Source organism: Syngnathus floridae, chromosome 1 (genome assembly GCF_059516105.1).
Source record: "Syngnathus floridae isolate MCC-2025c chromosome 1, RoL_Sflo_1.0, whole genome shotgun sequence".
NCBI lineage: Eukaryota > Metazoa > Chordata > Actinopteri > Syngnathiformes > Syngnathidae > Syngnathus > Syngnathus floridae.
The window spans coordinates 12,783,066-12,798,531 of NC_142413.1; the positions used below are offsets into that span (position 1 = coordinate 12,783,066).

A 15,466-nucleotide genomic window follows, 5' to 3' on the forward strand; every position below is an offset into this window, starting at 1 on the left:
CAATGCCTGCAGATGACGGAATGGAAGGTTTTCAAATGACAATAGACGCTCTGAAGGAGCACTATAGTCACATGTATGTAACCCTTGTCATGTATTTTTTAAAATTCACATGTGAGCTACCATGACATCAGCAGGGCATCCTTGTTCACATGGCAGGGCCCAATGACAAATGACGTGTCCTTGAGCCATGCCGAGGTACTAGGCCATGCTAGCTTTCCGCTGCCCTCAGTGAGAGCAGCGGTTGTCATAGAAACAGACACGGAGAACCCGGTGAGTAAAGAGGCTTGAAACAAAACGACAGAATAGTGAATGCACAGTCAGAGCCTATGCAACATGGCAGCTTCTGTGAGTGTGTGGAAATATGTTCCTTCTTTGTAATGACCCTCCTATGTTCTGTTTTTTGTATCAATCAATGCTCTTTTGTACACTATAAAGTTGGAAAATATCTAACGTTTTCTTTTTTTCAACTTGTACTTGACGAGACTAAATTACAACACAATTTATTTCTATTCAGCCGGTCCCCACCAGCCCAACCAGCACCTCGCCGACACCAGGTGGAACTTTAGGCATGTCCAAAATGGATGCTCAGGATGTCTACATCCTTTCCCCTGTCTCTGGACTCTATAGCCCCAGGTGAGGGTCTGGGAACAGATCATTGCGCTGACCTCCACCTCCTGGCTATGACTAAAATTGTGTTGTGCTTTCAGGGAGGAGTTGGGTTTGATTTCATGTGATGACATCACCCGGTACAGTCTGACCTCTCAGTCTGGTTCTAAAGGGTCAGAAGCTGTCAGTTACTACCTAGACCAGGACAGTGGTCAGTACTTCTCACTTTTGGAGGGAGACGGACCACCAGGTTCAGAATATGACAGAAGCCGTAATACGGGCGTACGAAGGCGCGACAAGACCCCCACACACGGTAAGAAAGAGATTTGATGTTTGTGTTTCTTGCCTGGTTCCAAACCTGTGTTTCTTCAAACAGCATGTTCTCTACCACAAATGTTCTCACCTTTTTGTTATCAACATTTTGTCATTATGTGTTCATCATTTGCTCTAATGGCTGTTTATCACCTCTGCCAACAAGACTTCTGATGCTCTTTGCCCGTCAGCATGATGCAGCATTGCACAAAAAGTCTGCGTCAATGAACTGGTTGGAAGGGTGTTGCATGGACCTAATAACAAACATTTTATCCTAAAGCGTAAGGATAATGTTCACTTCCTGCCTTCTTTTTCACACTGGGGATACAATACTTTCTTTTGCTCTCAATTGAGAAGCATCCCGACACTGAGCTGTCATGCCCTAAAATCAAACAGAAATTCATAAGCACAGTTATCTCCCCCTTGCCACCTAGGGCCCACTCCCACTGTCCCAGACAGCCTTCAAGACATCCTCTTCCTTCATGAGACAATCTCAAGAGGCTGTCATGATGTGAAAGGCCGGGGTCACACGACAAACAGCTGCATTGATATGCATTCACAGGAGTTGTGTGTCTGGACTCTGTCTGGACTATCAATGAAAGCAGGGACCTGTTTCGGATTCTGCTATACAGAGATTGGTACAACAGTCAATTAAAAAATAATAATACGGAAACTAATAAATGGGAATGAAAGAAACAGCAACAAGTGTCACTACAAATACATATATAATATAAAATTAATAATAATATGATTGAATGATTTTGAGGTTTGTAAATATCCAGGCATTACAATACATGTTTAGTCAGAATACTATACTATACTATACTATACTATAATATACTATACTATACTATACTATACTATACTATACTATACTATACTATACTATACTATACTATACTATACTATACTATACTATACTATACTATACTATACTATACTATACTATACTATACTATACTATACTATACATATCTCATTCTGTTTCTCATGCCAGAAAATCACAATCACACACTTTTCATTTTAAATGATCAGATTAGCTTTCTTACCCATTGCTGTGCTGGACTTTTTCAGTGGTACCAGACTGCTGAATCTTATCGTTGGAATGATGCTGAGCCCTCCAAATCGCCAAAGTGCTGAGCTCATTGGTTTTCTTGGCAACAGCAACCAAGTCTAAATGCGCTGTATAAAAAAGAAGGATGTTTAAAATCAAGGCAGCAGTTGTGATGATGACTTAACTGCTGAATTGTACAGTGGGCAGTGCCTCTGTCATCCAATTCACAATTCTTCTGAATGCAAGTGAGGAAAATGTAATAAGACCTTACATAAGCAAAATACGTAAGCTAGTGGGAATTGGTATCAATATTACATTCTGAAAAGTACTTTACATTTGTCTTGGTTTATTTTTTAGTATTTCCCAATTACAACATACCAGGGCTGCACAATGGCAGCTTATTAACACAAGACAAGTGTGAGTACTTGGAGAGAGCCCCCATAAGAACAGGGGGAAACATGGAATATCTACACCGAAAGAGAATCTAAAATGTGGCTCCTGTGGCCCTCGTCTTGCATGACATTCAAGTCCCTCACCTGCGCACACCTTGTCCACCTCTCCCTTGTCCACACACTAGCTCAATCGTTGCTTGCCAACACCCCGAATACCCACGTTCCCCCTTTAGCCGACTCTCTCATCGCTGGTTGGATTGTTCCAGGTGACCTCAGACCTGTGTCCATGCCTCCTGAATATAACTGGATGGCCGAGGCCAAGGAACCCAGCACGGGCAAGAGAGGGAGCCGAGGTACACGCATACTAACACATATACTACATGCAAACGCAGCCCCTCACACTGTGATAAAAAGTTGGGACTAGTGCTTGCTTTGCTTCCTACTTGGCTCAAAACATCCCATCCTCAAGTTGGTCATTATGTGTGGTTTTGTACGGATACATATCCGAAAATTATGTATCCAACTTAGTGACAAACCAGCATGAATGGAAGGGCATTGCATTCATGCCACTGCTGAAGAAATGAAGGTATTTCAATGTGACTAACACTTTGCATGACAATTGATCTGTATTCACCTCGACTCTACTGCCAGAAATTCTATGAATAACATTAAAATACTATAATATGGACTGGTTCGGGTGCAATTCTTTCTTCAATTTCTCATTGTTTTGTCAGATTTAGCTTTTCACATTTAAATATATGAACAATGAACAAATGATCAGATTCAAACTTTCTGTGACAGTCGACATTTAAGCAGTGGTTTCTTCTAAAGCTGCATAATCATTGTATCAGATAAACAGGATGTCCCCAGCCGTGGAGTCATGCACAGTCTACTAGATAATGCAGCTTTGCCGAACTTTTATCAGTTTCTGTTGTTGTTGTTTTTATCTAAGACTCTCTCTAAATGCCAATGGTCCCATGTCCTTTTCCAACATGCAGTTCTCTCTCAGCTGGATCCTATCTGCATGCCTCTATCTTTTTCTCCCTCTCCCATCCATTCTGTTGAGCCTGTCTAATAATCTTCTGCCGTCCCTCCTCTACACGTATAGATTCAGACAACTCTCTACTACGTTACCTCAGCGATGACAAAATCCTGGTCATTGAGGAAGAGCCCGAGGGTCCGGGTAGAGAGAGCCGAAGGGACTCCACTAGACGCTCTCGGCGCAAGAGCCGCAATCCCAGCAGCCCGAGCTTTCCCCTCAGCCCATCTATGCTGTCCTCTACTCTCCGCTTAGACCAGCCACCAGATCCTTTGCCTGTATGTACACATTTATTTCACGTGGTTGTGTGTACGTGTGTGTCTGTGTGTGTGTGTGTGTGTGTGTGTGTGTGTGTGTGTGTGTGTGTGTGTGTGTGTGTGTGTGTGTGTGTGTGTGTGTGTGCGTCTGCACGTAGCATGCACATAGCAGGTGTGCAGCTACACGTTCAAGCTCACACAAATGAATTTGTATGCAGGGACTATCTGGTGATTCATCCTAACATCCCCATCACCTTAGACACATCGGATTCTAAATAGGAATTTATTCTGGGCAAACACACACATTTGAGTACACGCACACAAGCACATCGTTCAAGGTGTGGAGATGTATGACTCAGCATCAGCTAGACCAATTATGAATGTGCTACACCAGACTCCAGCATATTAGTACACACTGTCCTCTCTCTCTAACATTCTTACCGGTGTACTTGTTTTGGTGACTCAAATCCAAGCAAGGCACATGTACAATTAGAAATACCACACTGATAAACATCACGATTCGTTCCGCTCTCCCACAATTAGAATGTATCTGTTGTTAGTGTGTGTGTGTCTGTGTGCGCGTGCGTGTGTGTGTGTGTGTGTGTGTGTGTGTGCGTAGTATATTCTTTTGATATGTTACTATTTTGTAGTTGATTGACTAAATACTACATTACATTTTTCTCATGTCAAGTCACCGAAAGGGCTTTGAGAAAAAATCTTTCCTCTGCACTGCCTGAGACAAAACTGTCTTCATCAGTTGGTGTGTATTTTAACACTCCCTTATTGTGACAGGTTTTGGGGAAAAAAAGAAAAAAAATCTTTCAGAGGACCTGCAGGTCTCCACTGCTCACCATTCCTACAAGGAACAAAGTGCAATGTGGTATCATACAAAAAGCCAGTTTATTTAGAAAAGCTAATTTTTTGCTGCTTGTAAGATATTTGCTGAAAGGTCGCAAAACAATTGGTCACTGAAAATAACTCTGTGTGAGGGGGGGGCGATCATAGAGGGTTTTAACAGATCATTAAGAAGTGTCCTTCTCTATCTTTTAGCGAGGTGCAGACACACTGCGAGCAGACACAACAGACAGGTAAGCTTTTAGTTTTTGTATATAAGATACATGTATACAATTAAAGACAGTATTTATCAATCTCAATCAATTTTTTTGACAGGTACTCTGGAAGCTCAGGAGCAGCCTCCATGAAGAAAGTAATAAGACTTTTACTTTATCACTTTACTTTTGTGTTTTATGAATACTATCTCTTATAATTATGTTTTTGAACAATATTCAATGACTCTTGTTCTCAAACAAGCCATAGAGGCTTCAGCGATAGGTCAACAACCCCATCCGCTATGGTAGCGAGCTTCGCACGTTGGAACTCAACACACATGAGAATAGGAGTGATTTGAACCATTCACTACGCTAACAATTGGATTATAAATTAATTAAAATAAAGTGGCCTTCCATCAGAGGGTCACTGTTTGTTCTAGCATACAGTTACTCAGCCTAGTTCTTTATGAATCAATGTTAATTCATTTATTTTCATTAAAAAATAGCCAGCTTGTTCTATAAAAGTTTGACATTATTAGTTACTCCATAATATTTTATTATAATTTTTAGGAGACTTAAATGTATTTATTAAATTTCTACATCATGGGTCACCAACACCGGTCCTCAAGGGCTCCTTTCCACAATGTTCTGGAGGACCGGAGTTGGTGACCCCTGATCTACATATAATTAAGAATGAATGGTTTATGATTAATTCCATTTAGAGCGTCACTACATTTCATAGGACCCCTTTTACTACAATTTTTCATTGTAGTTAATACTCATAATAAATGATATGATGGAGTACAATGCTCCTAATCAGTCCAGTGGAAATGTGGCGGTAGAAGTATTACATTTATACTTTTTAAATCTACTGTACATATTAACGTTTTCCTTAAAGACATTCATAGTACTGTACTCTGTGTTTTGAGTTAGGAGAAATAATATGAATGATTCAATTTTTTCTGGCATTGTTTCCTCTATTAGAAATTCTAATTATGTTCATCTCTCACTGTCTTGCAGTCTTTCCATTACACCTCACTGAGAACGAAAACCAAAAAGAGAAGTAAAGGTAGCTATCCATATCTTTTTTTTTTTTTAGACTTTTACCTAAGACAAGGATGCTACTTGTGTAATGTGTTTTGTACATTGGTACTCTTATCATTATGTTGATACATAACTGATTCAAACATTTTGTATTGGAGTGCACAGTTGATGATGAGGTTGATGATGGAAGTGAACCAGGGCGATAGTTCCCCATTTTTGGAATTAGGAAAGGTTATATGGGGACTGAGCCATTTGGCTCGACTGGCCTAACTGGGTTCCAAAAGCACTGTAAAATTGTTTCTCCTCACCAACTCAGGTTCACTCACTAGTGCCAGTCGAAGGAGAATTTCCTGTAAGGATCTTGGCCACGGTGACTGTGAAGGCTGGCTGTGGAAGAAGAAGGACGCTAAAGGATACTTTACACAAAAATGGCGAAAGTATTGGTTTATCCTGAAAGAATCTTGCCTTTATTGGTACACCAATCAGAATGTAAGTTGATCTCAAAATGTGAACCCCGAACCTGTGTCGCTAATTTGTCACATGTATTGACAAAATCAAAGGAAGACAGTCTCATAAAATGCAAAACAAAATTTTAAAATGAAAACAAAGTACTAACTATAGTAACTAAACTATAAGTTTTGACAGTCTACGTAATTCATACATGTTATAAATTGGACAAAATCACATTTTATTTGATTAAACAACATTTATTATGATGTCAAGCAAAGTTCAAGATCTGGACTACACATTTGGCAGCCATTTGAATGACTGTAATGAGTTTATGTAAGATCTGATTACATTCTGTGCCCCTCATTAAACTTTACTTCCTTTGAGCAAAAAGCCTAAGGTTGTAGTGGTTCTCCCATTGATTTTGCAGGTGACGCTGAGTGCTTTTCTATTAATGGAAAGTGTACAATAAAAAGCTTGACCCAGCCAATGCAAACAACACATTTAGTTTAAAGAACAATTCAAGAGTGAAATTGGTGTAGGGGTTTGTGTAACAGTTTGTTCCCTGATGGTGATGATAATAATGCACCAACTCTCCATCTGTCTCCGCCTGCAGGATGAGAAGGCTGAGGGCTTCATCAGCCTCCCTGAGTTCAGAATAGACCGGGCCATAGAGTGCAGACGGAAATTGTGAGTGCTGAAATTATTAATCAAGCACATTTGCGCTCGCCTGAACAACACGGGTTCACACAAAAACTACTGCGCACGCACAGAAGCACTAATCAGCATTCTTCTATCTGGCTAACTGCAGTGCCTTCAAAGCCTGCCATCCCAAAATCAAGAGCTTCTTCTTCGCCACAGATTGTCTTGAGGAAATGAATAGGTGAGTGTGTATGTGTGTGTGTGGGGGGGGGGGCGTGTGTGGGTATGCGTGGTGCATGTGCGTGTGTGTGCGCACCTGTGTTTCACTAAAGTTTTAACTCAGTCGACCAACTTTACACAAGGAGAGCCCATAAACTCCAGCTGGCTTCTTAAAGTGTCTTTCTTTGCATCAGCAGTTATCCGGTGCAAGTGTGAGTTACTTAGTTATAATTACTTGCACCATTTGGAAAATGGAAGGATTTATTTCTACCAATATGGTGTACAGTTTCTAGCCAGCTATGCGTAAATCTAATAAAAATGCATCTTCCATATGTATTAATCATTAGTTTATCGCAGTGGCTATGTTCCAGACAGTCACCGCAATGGACAAAATATGTGACTTTATAATATTATGTATATGTATTTTAGAATTTCCTGCATGCATGTGAGGTGAAGGTATTATTTTTGTCCACTTGGGGTTGCAACCTTAACATTCTACACTTGAGTACGTATCTGTGATGTTGAATGTGTATCTATCTACTTTTAAAAGGCAGTCCTCGCCTATTGATTGATGAGCAAAACAGTGAATGATGTGGTACACTTGGACCAGCCAGCGGAGGCGGCACAATGAGTCAGAATCTTTTCTGCTTCACCTCACGCTTTGTCCACGCTTTTATGCACCAAAAACAAATATATTAAATACAGTAGTCTGACCATAGAAAATCAGAATGAATATTGTAAGTGCCTGAAAACATAATAGAGACCAATAGGTGATCTCTGCTTGTGCTGCCTCCTTTCATGTGTGGCCAATGTATTTGAACATACACTAACTCAGCATTTTTTACTCTGAAAGCAATATTGGATTTAAAATGAGAATAAAGCACAGAGCTGAGAAAGGAAAAATGAAATTGAAAATAAACACGAAGGGGCCACCAACATGCTCGGGGCTTCACATTAGACCCAAAACCTCCCAACCCCTCAATAGTGACATCCCTGCATATATTTGCCAACTTTTTGGGGTTTTTTTGGTCACCAAATTTGTTGACATCAAAACCGCACTTGGAAAATGATGAATTTCCTGTTCCTGTTATTCAGTTGAGGTTTCCATTCTTAGTCGCGGCCTGATTATTCAGAGTCTGCAGGGACACATTACAAGCTTGAATCTGCCGTGGAGGCAGACAGACAGACAGACAGACAGACAGACAGACAGACAGACAGGCAGGCAAAACTGAGAGACAGACAGGGAATCTGGATGAGGACAGGATGGATGTGTGGCTGTAGATAAAAAGCCATCTGAGAATCATCGTTTCAAAGACTCTGAAAGGAGACAGGGAAAGGAGTGAGCATTCTCTTTCTGCATCCATCGCTCCAATTTACTCTCTGCTTTCGTCTCGTCATCACGGAGATGAAGTCAGTTGTAAAAATCTGAACGGTTAAAAGACACGATTTTAATTATTCAAACGGAATCTTTTTTTATTCATCACCTTCCAGTTACCCAGTATAACCCTACATTTCCCCGCTTTCCTTTTTTTATATCACAGTTTCTCATTTTGAGTCTTTGCTAGTTTCATATTCTAAATGATGATTTGATGTTTTGATATCTTAAAGGTGGATGAACCGGCTCGGGTTGGCTGCTATTGGCTACACACCGGATGACAAAATGCCACGTCCAGATGAAGGTGAGGCAAATTGGCTTGGATGTAAATTGCATCCTGTTTCTTCTAAACTTAAAATTTGTATTCCTACTTTTCTCACTTTTAGACTACTGGAGTGAGAGTGATCAAGATGAGGTTGATGGCTCCATGACACTCAAACAAGAGGGACCATCCTCTCTCTGCGACACTTACCACCGCACACCATCAGTGAGTACAAACTTAACAACGTCTTTGCTGTGTCCCATTCTGGTTAAATATTTTATTCAAAACACCCCCCCCCCAGTTTTAAGTGCTCTCCACATCAATAAAATACAAGATTATCTGGTTCGGGAAGCAGCCAAGCCCATGACGTGTGTTTTGTTGCCAAGTCACAGTCTCACCAATAGAATGCAGCAAGTAGACCACATTCAACTGTGACATTGTTCCACCTTAAATCAAATTTCTATCAAGCATTACAGTGTGAAGTTTGTTTTGTCAGGACTGAGAGGGCAAACAAACTTTTTCACACACTATAGCTGGGGTATTAACAGCGGTGATACTGGAACTTGTTAATGTGTTCAATCATTACCGAACCATTACTTATGTATAACATTGAAAATGGAATGGGAAAAACATTAAACATGTCACTTCTTATAATAAATAACCACATTGAAAAGAAAGGAACATGAGTACAGAATATCGCCCCATTGTATCGTTGCCATTCTCAGTTAAGCCACATAACAGCCATGTCCAGCATTTTTGGAGGTACTCATCTAACGACATCTCATTGCTTTTTTGCTCTCATTTTTTGGTCTCTTTACGCTCTGCTTTTTTTCTGTTTCCTCCTCTCACTACCCACCTTCATATACGTCTTGTCTAAAAAACACTTTTCCTGACGTTCCTCACCCACCTGTCCCACACATCCTACTGCCCACAAAGTCTAACCTTCTCCACACTTATGACCAATTACCCCGTTCTGTCAGCTCCATGAGCCTCATGCGCTCCACCCCATCTCCCCATCCACTACCGATGAGTGCCTCCACCTCCCCCATCCCTCCACAGATGGTTTCTTCCACTTCCCCTCTTCCTCTGCAGGTCAATTCTTCTAGCCCCTTTCCAGAGCCAAAGCATGGGCGACATTTTTCCAGTGAGTCCACGCACTCCCACTCATCTGCTGAAGACCAGCGTGGAGAGGGATTGGCCATGGGCACTGGAACAGGCAGCACCAGTACCCATTCCTCAGGTTGCCGGTCTTCACATCGTGAGCGTCGCTCCTGGCAGGACCTCATTGAGACCCCTTTAACCAGTGCAGGGCTGCATTTCCTGCAGACAGCACCAGGAGAAAACGATTATGGTGGCCTAATGGGGAGCATGGCCGGTGAGATGGGACAGTATGGAGGATTTGGCAGACAGGGCATGTCCCCGGACAGACGCAGGCAGGCTACGCTTCCGGTACGAAGACATCATGCCGCAGAGAGGGATAGGGATCGGGATGGGCCTTTCCCTCTGGAGCGTGGTCCATACACACACAGCTACACACATAGACGGTCCCATAAGCAACGCAGTCAGAGTCTACCCAGGAATAGGGACCCATTTGGAGGAAAGATGATACATTCATCACCTCACATGGAGGAGAGAAGTGAAGATGAGGAGGCAGAGAGGCAGGCTGCAGATCTTCTCGAGGGTGAGGAGGGTAAGAAAGGCATACCTTGTCTTTAAAAAAACAACAACAACAAATGATACAGTATATCCACAAGAATAGGTGTACCGGTATATTAATTTGACTGAATGATTTAAAATTCTTTCTAAAAAAAATTATATATATGAATTCGAATTTTTGAGGCCGATGCCAATGCTGATATTGAAAGGAAATAAAACCGATTACCGATTAATCAGCTGATTAAGTCCAAAAATACATATTGAATTAAACTTTTGACTGTTTTAAAATACTGTCATGATTGTGCTATAATGATGGGCATTCACTGCATGGGTACTGTGTCACCAGTGTGAAATTACTTTCCAAAGTCTTTATTTTCACGTAAGATAAAGTGTATACCAAAAGTATTCTCAAGTATTGTTAACTTTGGGAGGCCAAGCAGCTGTACAGGAGCATACTGTAATGTTTCTTTAGTGACAGCATCAAGTATCAACCTTATATGACATTGCAATAAATTTGAACATGCTATCTGTTCTCTGCTTCCCCTTGGCTACCTCAGACTTGCCAGAGTTGAGAGTTGAGAGCAGAGAGAGGAGGGTCTCAGAGGGAAGGGAGCGACGGGTGTCAGACGGACGTGAGCCTGAGCCATTGGATGGGCTAGAGCAGCTGTACCGGGCCCTGGAACAAGCCAACGTTACAGCGTTAGGTGATCCAAGACCTTGTAGCAGACAGGAGCTTCGACGAGGTTTCACTCAGAGAGTCAGGGACCCCCTTCTGAACGACAGACTTCACCGCATCAGAGCACTACGTAGCACCTTGAAGGTAGCAAGCAGAGAATTTTTTTCCAGAAAAAGTAGATTCAGTTGCGCGTAAACTCTCACCAAAGAGGAGGAATCCTAATTTGCAACTGCACCAAAAACATAATCATCTTACAGCAGATGTGTTGGAAGAAAATAAAAAAACTTCTCATGTTTGTCTGGAGCTCCACAGTGGCACTGTTTAGCACGTCGTCTCACAGTGCAGCGGTTGTAGCTTCGATTCCGGCTCCGGCCTTCCTGTGTGAAGTTTGCATGTTCTCCCCTTGTCTGCGTAGGCTTCCTCCGGGTTCGGCAGTTTCCTCCCACATTCCAAAGACACGCATGGTAGACTGATCGAGCACTCCGAATTGTCCTTAGGTGTGATTGTGATTGGTTGTTGGTCTATACGTGCCCTGCAATTGGCTGACAACCAGTTCAGGGTGTCCCTCGCCTACTGCACGAAACAGGCTGGGATAGGCTCCAGCGCTCTCGCGACCCTCGTGAGGAGAGGCGATTTAGAAATTGGATGGATGTTCGTCTGGATAAGAACCAAAATTAAATGGTTTCTTCCTCGGTTGATGTTCCAAGTCCTTTTTGCGTAATACTGCAACCTGACAAACTACAATGGCTATCATTAGATTGCAGACCTTGCTAAGGCCAAACAATCCAAATTACTATATGCACCATAATAAAGGACCATGACGCCTCCCAAGTTATCTATTCTGGCTTACAGGTTGACCTCCCTTTTGTTTATAGTCAGCTATTTTTACAGATAAAGGTATTATTCTTTATACATCAAATCTTTATTAAAACTTTTGCAAATTAAGCATAGTTTAGAGTAAAACTTGGTAACTTGGTATATGTGATATAGGCTGCAGGAAGGATTATTGCGTTTCCATTTTTCCTCTTTTATTATATAGACGTATTTTGTTGTACTGGACATTTAGGTTTTTAAAAAATATATATAATATTAAGGTCAATTTGCATTTCTCTGTTTATCGTCACTTGACATTGTGCAATGATGGCGGTAAACCATCCTGTAACAAAATAGGGTGCCAGTTTAGGCACATTCAAATTTGGAGGTTGTTCTGGTGTTGACATGCCACCAACAAAACCGTCTTATTAATTGTAAAAAAAACGACACACATTTTTGCAGATCCATTTGATACTTTAATCAGTTCTTTCGAGGCCTATAGCTGACTCCCCCACAATGTTTAGTGGAATATTCTTGAAAGTGTTTGTATAATCCAAATAGTAAAACATAAAATCCTTGCCCACCTAACTGTGGTGATTTCTCCTCCAGGCCAAAGAGTCTGAGCTGGCGGTAATCTGCGCCCTATTGGAGGACCCAGGCCTGTGCTCCCAGACCTTCAGAGAATGGAAACAGTGGCATAGTGAACTCTATTCCGACATCTGTCAGGTCAGCCCCGGCACCAATGGTCAGGACGATCTCTCCCCGCTGAGTGCTCCCATCATGACCCACACACACTCCTTTATTGAGACCCATGTGTGACATAGAGGACAAGACTGAACTCTCGACCTATCTATCGCTCTCTCACACTCTGTCACACACACACACACACACAAACACACACACACACACACACACACTCTCACACACATGCACGCACACAATCATGCACGCACACACACACACGCACACACACACACAAAGCAACACACTTTGTTACGTGTAAATATAGAGGGAACAGTCTGAGATGTGTATGAGTGTACTTTTGATAACTCCAAGGACCCCACAGGGTGCCCGTTGCATGCCTGAACCGAAACCATTAATCTTCTTTTGTCTGTGGAACTCAGCATAAAGTCCACATGCTTGTCAAGAAGAAAATGGGGGACAATGGATATGTTTGGACATGTTACTGTACATGTCCTTTGTCTACTCTATTTTGTTTTTGCTCTAATTCTTATTCTTTTGAGGATGGAGGGGCATCAATGTAGCAGCAATACAGCAGAATTATTTTCACCACAGCACTGTACTTTTGTACTAATGAACTTGCACCCAGAGCCACCAATCTTCCCCGTTCACCATTTCTCTTTTATTTCCTCCCTGCATATCATGCTGATAGCTCTGTTATTCCAAGTTGATCCGACAGGGCCGTGCAAGAAAAGTAAACTCAGTGACTTTATTTAAAGACTGTGAAAGGTTGCCATTAATGCTGGTTAATCTCTCTTTGCCAATGAACCAATGAAAACAACCACGACAGTCAAACAAGAACCATTTTCTGTATCCACAATTTCAAACTGTGAAAATGTTTATCTGCACAAGGAGATTAGACTCCTCTGTTTGTGAGCAAATTTACAGTTTTAATCTATAATATCATATAAAAGCCACTCCAATCTCTGTTCTCCGTTATATTCTCCTTCCATTTTAATTTGTCTTTTTCTTCTCTTTCGATGATTGTGTATATGTGTATACTACTGTGTATACAAATGTAAATGTTTGCGTTCCACTACCACTGTGATTTGCTTTTAGAGAGAGCACTGAGATGTATTTGAATGTGTGCTTTTTTGTTAAACTGTGATAGCAAGAGTCATTTACAAAGGAGTCAATCACTACAAAGAATGCACTTTCTATGTATTTTCATCTCATCAGCAACATCGCAGGATCCGTCTCATTGGCCTTTCATTGCTGTTCAAAATATCAGGTAAAGGCATCTCATTTTCTGAAGATTTATGTACAGTCAACTAATATATTTAAACAAAGACAAATATATAACTATATTTATGTTTTGTGTCATGAATATAATGTAAAGTATGATGTATTCTATGCCAAGGTTTTGCATTGTACCCCTCTTCACACTGTTTCTGTCGATGCAGGTTAACTCAGAGCAAACCCTGTCATCAGTCTGTGCGACTTTTATTGTTTTTTTAGGGGGGGGGGGGGATATGCCAAAACATTAAAGCTGACCCATAGACATTCTCCGGGTTATGCGTTGCATGAGAAAAGGCCTAGGACTGATTTAATTGGACAGGGTAAAATATTGAAAATCATTTCTGTCAATTCTTCTATAGTCCTGAATCTTCATGATTGCAGGATTGATCACAACAGAGTACCATTGAAGAATGAGTTTTGACTTTTTTGTTTAGAGATTTGAAAAATTCTACTTCTATGTGTGTTAAGACATGTGCTATACAACAACTAGAAAGTGGGGGTGGACAGCATTGTATGATTTGCCTCTGTCCATATCCTAAAGGATGTGACAGAAATGTAGATTATCCACCACAGAGTGAGTTACAAGCTACAAAGAAAATTTCATTTGATATTCTCTTTTTGAATACCAGTCAACTTATAGTACCTGTTGCATCAAGCACTATATTTTGGTGTGCTTCACTTTCTACTGTTATTCTTTTAGGCTAGCCTTAGTTTGTATCATTGTGTTACACGCTTGTGAAATAACAAAGAAGACACAGAAATGCAGTTCTGTTTTTTGAAAGGTTCACTTGAGAGTATCACACAGAAACTAAATGATGCAAGCGCTTCCCTGTGCCTCCCCGTCCCAACTCTCTCCTTGGCAACGTCAGACTTACTAAACTGGACTTCCTAAATACACATAGCTGTAGACAATTGGTCATGCAGTCTTGGTCTGCGGAGGTCTACATGTTACTCATCGTTTTTTGGTTCTCCTTTTTTCCCTATTAGTTGCTCAGTGAAATAGCAACTTGACTGTAAACATGCAGAGGACAAGTTCTGATTTGCGGCCACAGACTGTGTAATCATCTCCTCATCTTTGTGTAGACCACTAGACCTACAGAACCAGGTCGAAAAGGGAGATTCACTGTGTGTCCTTTCAGGGGTGTACACCTCATGGTACATTGCACAGGTGTGTAAGATGTAAGTTGCACTGCGACATAAAAAAGGAACATATTGCTCTTTTTCAAGGATGATATTCGCTTACTGTAATTCTGTACAATAAACGGACTAAAGATGATATTTAAAAAAAAAAGAAAGACAAGTACATTTATTCTTCCTAAAGTAGCCTTTTTTGGTTTCATATACGTATATGAATATATATTACAAAAATACAGATTGTAAGTTGTTAAACTTTGACTCCAATAAACTGAATCCTCTGCACTATAAACTTGCTTTATGCCTCGATCTTATGCAAATTCAGGAAAAAACATATATATAAAAATATCTATCTATCTGTCTGTCTGTCTGTCTGTCTGTCTGTCTGTCTGTCTCTGTCTGTCTTTCTGTCTGTCTCTCTTTCTTTCTGTCTCTGTCTCTCTTTCTGTCTCTCTCTCTCTTTCTGTCTCTCTCTCTCTGTCCTCTAATGGTCCATTGTGTTTGCTAAT

General features: G+C 41.1%; 1 protein-coding gene across 3 annotated transcripts in view; it reads left to right on the forward strand.

The window, feature by feature from the left end:
* LOC148404164 (connector enhancer of kinase suppressor of ras 2) overlaps positions 1 to 15,249 on the forward strand; it is a 55,881-nt gene extending 40,632 nt beyond the window's left edge. The window contains exons 10-24 of one of the 3 annotated variants that reach the window (XM_088374908.1): positions 515 to 633; positions 708 to 919; positions 2,631 to 2,717; positions 3,473 to 3,681; positions 4,711 to 4,748; positions 4,831 to 4,867; positions 5,730 to 5,778; positions 6,070 to 6,242; positions 6,817 to 6,890; positions 7,012 to 7,083; positions 8,670 to 8,740; positions 8,823 to 8,923; positions 9,635 to 10,388; positions 10,912 to 11,174; positions 12,453 to 15,249. In XM_088374908.1, coding sequence (XP_088231034.1) covers positions 515 to 633; positions 708 to 919; positions 2,631 to 2,717; positions 3,473 to 3,681; positions 4,711 to 4,748; positions 4,831 to 4,867; positions 5,730 to 5,778; positions 6,070 to 6,242; positions 6,817 to 6,890; positions 7,012 to 7,083; positions 8,670 to 8,740; positions 8,823 to 8,923; positions 9,635 to 10,388; positions 10,912 to 11,174; positions 12,453 to 12,662 — 2,469 coding nt within the window. In that variant the 3' untranslated portion in view covers positions 12,663 to 15,249. The remainder of the gene's footprint in view (positions 1 to 514; positions 634 to 707; positions 920 to 2,630; positions 2,718 to 3,472; positions 3,682 to 4,710; positions 4,749 to 4,830; positions 4,868 to 5,729; positions 5,779 to 6,069; positions 6,243 to 6,816; positions 6,891 to 7,011; positions 7,084 to 8,669; positions 8,741 to 8,822; positions 8,924 to 9,634; positions 10,389 to 10,911; positions 11,175 to 12,452) is intronic. The other 2 variants (XM_088374910.1, XM_088374909.1) reach the window with 2 other exon arrangements.
* Positions 15,250 to 15,466: the final 217 nt, after the last annotated feature.